The 4,755-nt window shown below is 34.4% G+C and overlaps 1 protein-coding gene across 1 annotated transcript; it reads right to left on the reverse strand.

Moving 5' to 3' along the window:
• Positions 1-812: 812 nt before the first annotated feature.
• On the reverse strand, positions 813-3,594 carry LOC309486472 (uncharacterized protein). The gene is made up of 5 exons (XM_082153795.1): positions 2,966-3,594; positions 1,941-2,006; positions 1,646-1,729; positions 1,246-1,335; positions 813-1,054 (listed from the first exon to the last, which is right to left on the reverse strand). The coding sequence occupies exons 1-5, from the start codon at positions 3,064-3,066 to the stop codon at positions 844-846; spliced, it is 552 nt and encodes a 183-aa protein (XP_082009921.1). The 5' UTR covers positions 3,067-3,594; the 3' UTR covers positions 813-843.
• Between the last annotated feature and the right edge of the window lie 1,161 nt (positions 3,595-4,755).

The following is a 4,755-nucleotide window of genomic DNA, read 5'->3' on the forward strand; positions in this document are numbered from 1 at the left end:
GGTGTTTGCTTCATTTTACCATGCTCATGTACAGAGACTTGTGTGAATGTCAGCAGGGCTCATCAGTGTTATCTGGTCCCTGTATAAAAAAATTTTTTTTAAAAAAGACAACTGTGAACATGCTAATATCAGGAGAAACTATAGGGATGCACAACGTGGGGCAGAAAATCTAACTGTGATTTTCTGGTTAAAATTGTGATTTGAAATTCACAAACATATACATTTAATGAACACCAGGTTTGTTGTGCCTTGTAGGCATATACTTGTAGGGCTGCATTAACCCTCTGAGGTCTGAGGTGTTTTTGGGGCCCTGGAGGTGTTCTGACATGCTCTGACATTTGTTTTGTTTCAGTTATTTATAAACATGTTAATGGCAAAAGTGTAAATTCACTCTATATAACACAAACAGGGCTAGCATAATATCTGATCAACATGCTTGTAAATCTTTGTATTTTTAAGAGAATAATGTTTATGCGTGGTTATTTAAAAAAAATTTCAGCAACTTTCTTTTTTTAAGAACACAAAACACATTCTAAATATGTGCCCACAAGACTCTTGACTAATGTATGTTGTCGTTTCTAGTTCTGGCTTCAAAATGATGTGAAATTCATCCTGCCTGATCGTTCTCTTAAAACAATACATTGATTTAAACATTGTAAAACAGTTTTTTTTGTCAGAAGAGGTTTATGCGTGGGAGGGGTAATCGCTCATCAATATTAATGAGATTCAGACCAGGGGTGTGACATAGACACTCCCCCAATGACTAATGGGCCATCAAGAGAGGCAGCCTGAACAAAGAGGAGATTCAAAGGTTTTGTTTTTCACTGTTTTATTGTAATTCCTCTATGAGGAGGAACTAAATGTTTTAAATTTGCAATGTTTTAAACTCAGCTGTGGTCCAGGTTCCCGTGCAGGCAGGAATCTCAGAGTCTGTGGAACCATATCAATGTCAGTCTCTGTTTTCCATGACAGAGTAGACTGCTTGTTGCTTGTCTGAATGTTTGTCTTGGCCCTCTTTGCAACAGGTGTCTGATGATCACCATCACCTTTATAGCTGTAAAACAAACAAACAACTGTGAGCATGTTTATTACACAAAATATAACAACTGCATTTCAATCATTATAAGTAACATTGGCCAGATGCAAAGCCATACAGACACATAATGTTTGTATGGACTATGTAAAACCAGAATATGTAAACAGAATTATACTAATATCTGAAAGAAAGGGAATAAGTGTACTTACTTTTCAGTTGTTCTCAAAACTGAACGACACCTGTTGCGTGCCCTCCCAGTGCGAGTTGCAGGTGAGGGTGAGAGTGATGCTACCACATTCCTATAAAAATAATAATATTAATATTAATAAAGGTTGAACAAAGTACTATGCCAGCACATGCATAACTGATGGACAGTCAGCATTTTGGTAAAACAACAAAAATAAGCTCTTTTATACTAACATTACCAATCACTAATTGTAATATTGTGCATACATAACACCACAATTTTTGCAATTGTGTCTGGTAATTGTGTTTTGCAATTGTGTCTGGCAATCCACACAGGCAGGCACATGTACATTTGTAGCATTTCTAAGTATATAAACAAAATTGGTCTAACATCTGTAAAATAGTGGGTAAATATGTACTTACTCCTTCTGATTTCTGTCTGTGTTGCTGCGTGCCCTCTTAGTGCGAGTTGCAGTGAGAGGTGAGAGTGAGCAACCTACATCATTCCTTTCAAAAAAAGTTGAAAACTATTATTATCATATAGAGTACTATTCCAGCACATGCACAACTGATGGGCATTAGCATGCTGATAAGATAGCACAAAGAAAAAATATGTAACATTATCAACCAACCTCCAAAAATAAATAAACTCATACAGGCTCATATTGTAATAAGTATATAAACAAAATTGCACAAACATTGGTAAATATGTACTTACTCTTTCTGACGTTCAACTGTGTTGCTGCGCGCCCTCCGAGTTGCAGATGAAGGAGATGCAGCATTCCTGTTTTTAAAAAAGTTGAAAACTATTATAACATAAATATTTCAAAGTATATTACCATTAGTCTATATGAATAACTGATGCAAATAATTGTAGACACGTGCTGTAGGCATATATTGTGTGTCAATAGGCCATTACGGAGATAGCACAACGCAAACATTAACACATTTGCAATTCATCAGCTGGGCATATTTACACATTTCAGCACATACACACATTTGCAATAGATATTTGCAAGCACTCTTCATTTAAATATAAATTACTCTGAATGGAAAGTATGGAAATGGTCCAACCAGTAAAATCTGTAGCCTACGTTTATTTAAAATAGCTTGTCAACTAATTTCTCTGTACTGTAGGCTAATTGGCCTACGTGTTGTAGCCTAGTCATTAAAATTAAATAAAACAATTTAGTTCATATTTAGGTTTAAATAAAATCATTATTTTTTTTTTATTTCATTTATGTTGATTATATGAAAAGTGAAAAGCATGAGTCAGATCATGCGCAATCGCGAGACAAATGGAGTGGGCAGAGAAGATTTTGACCATTTCATTAAGTTTATTTTTTGTATAAAGCCTTTCTTTAAAGTGAATTTCGTTTTGTATTAATTGTATCTTAATTTTAATAGTTGTTTCATCAACCAAATGCCTGTATTTAAAACATAAGAATTAAAAATAGCAGGAACTGGAGGCCTCATAAATGAACCCAAACTCATAAGCTTTGCCTAAAATACCAGAGAAATATATAGAAAGCTCGAAATGTGTTATTTTAAACAAAACTATTAAAAACAAAAGAAAACAGACTGCATGAAGCCTCTCTCCTACTTTATAAAGCATAGCCTAGACAATTTAAATATAATTACTCTGAATGACAAGTATGGAAATGGTCCAACCAGTAAAATATGTAGCCTACGTTTATACAAAATAGCTTGTCAACTAATGCAAGTAAATTTAAAAAGACTTACTCATCCGAAATATCCACGGCTGGATCAAGTCGCTCTTCAAAAATACAAACGTTCATTGTCAGAGTCCTGTTCTTCTTCTGAGGAAAAAGTGAACTCTTCATTGCTATCCAGGACGAGCTGAAGGGCTGTGTGTCATCTTCCAACGGCGCAGGAAAGTGAGTGAATTAAACTTGCTGGTTTTAAAGCATTTCAGGGGGCTTTTTACCTTATTTTGCATAGATCACCTCAGCACATTATCTTATGAATAGCGCGCTCTGCGAGAGGGCGTGAACTAATTACAGATAATTAGATGAGACGGGAGAAACTGTACTTCTCTTTAGTTTCATACAGATTACATTGCAGGAGAATATTTGTTTTGAATGTGAACTGTTTTATTTTAAAGTAGAAATTTAAAGCTTTCTTTAGACGCATGTTTCATGGTTGTGTGATAAGTATTCGCTGAGTTTTCCAGACTTGTTTCAGAAAGATTTTTGCGGAGACAGAGTGAGCTGAAAGCGCACCCTGTTTATTTTATTTATTTAAAAATAAAAACAAGGTTTTGATGTTAATGTGAGTGTACACAAAAAAAGAAGACCCTCTATAGTTTATAATCATGTATTTATTTTATTTATATGACCATAAATGACGGATTTTTTGGATAAATGATAAATTATGGATTATCATATGTTACTTCAAATGTTATCATTCGTTATGACGTTATGAAATGAGATTGTAGTAAAAAAATCTAGTCTAATGTTTGGTGCGTTTTACTTTCAAATGCACAGCACGAGTGACCAGAACTTACAATGCTTCATTAAATAAGCATCTACGTTTGAATAGATATCCACGAACACAGTATTTAACAGTAAACACGGGTCTAAACATTATAATATTCATCATGTTAGTGTAAACACTCATACTACCTTACTTTTATATCATGCTTTATTTTATATTATCAAGCTTTAAACATCCTCGTGTCCTACATGTATAATTATTTAGTACTGAAAGGTTGCCTACCTGTCTATAGTAGATATTTCAACATGTTTCTGTTGATTTCATACATTTTAGTCTGACATCAGTTCAACTAGTACAATGTGAAGTGTACTATTAACTATTATAAGTGATAAAGTGTGTCTTACCTTAAAAATCTTAACTTCAAATCGCATTCTTCTTCTTCTGAGGTAAATCTAGTGTAAACTTGCAGCGTGTCTTCCAAACCTGATGAAAAGCAAAGGAATGATGAAGTTTGATTCTTTGTTTTGAGGTAATGAGGGCGTTTACAGGTTTGCGCTTCTTCACGTGGTCTATTTGCATGTGACACTTCAAGCTTTCCCAAAACATATCTCTCACTTATGAGTGGCAATTATTTGCTGAGTTACAGTTCATTTTCTGACGCGTTTCAGAATGAACTTCATACTGAAAGAGATGGCAGAACATGCATCATGTTTATTTTCTTTATTTTACGAAAAAGCAGAACATTTTGTTTTTATTATGAGTGTACACAAATAAAAGTAGACATTTAATAGTTTTGAATGATGTATATAACTTGCCTGTATGACAAAAATAGAGGAAGTTAACTGAGTGTCTTTTGCACTGCTAAGAAAAAAAGCGAGGTGATCGCGAAGTGTCTTCCAAAGCATAGTATGTTGAAGAGAGTATGCCAAAGTCCCCAGATGGTCTTCTATTTCTGGTGGATTTTCGAAGTTTGGATCCGTGCACACTCTAAAGGCTAATATTACCCACAACCCACTGCGCTTTGGAGGAGGAACTACAAACACGAGTAAAAAGTGTTTAAAAAACTACAAAACATG

Source organism: Leuciscus leuciscus (genome assembly GCF_965113295.1).
Source record: "Leuciscus leuciscus genome assembly, chromosome: 22".
Lineage (NCBI taxonomy): Eukaryota > Metazoa > Chordata > Actinopteri > Cypriniformes > Leuciscidae > Leuciscus > Leuciscus leuciscus.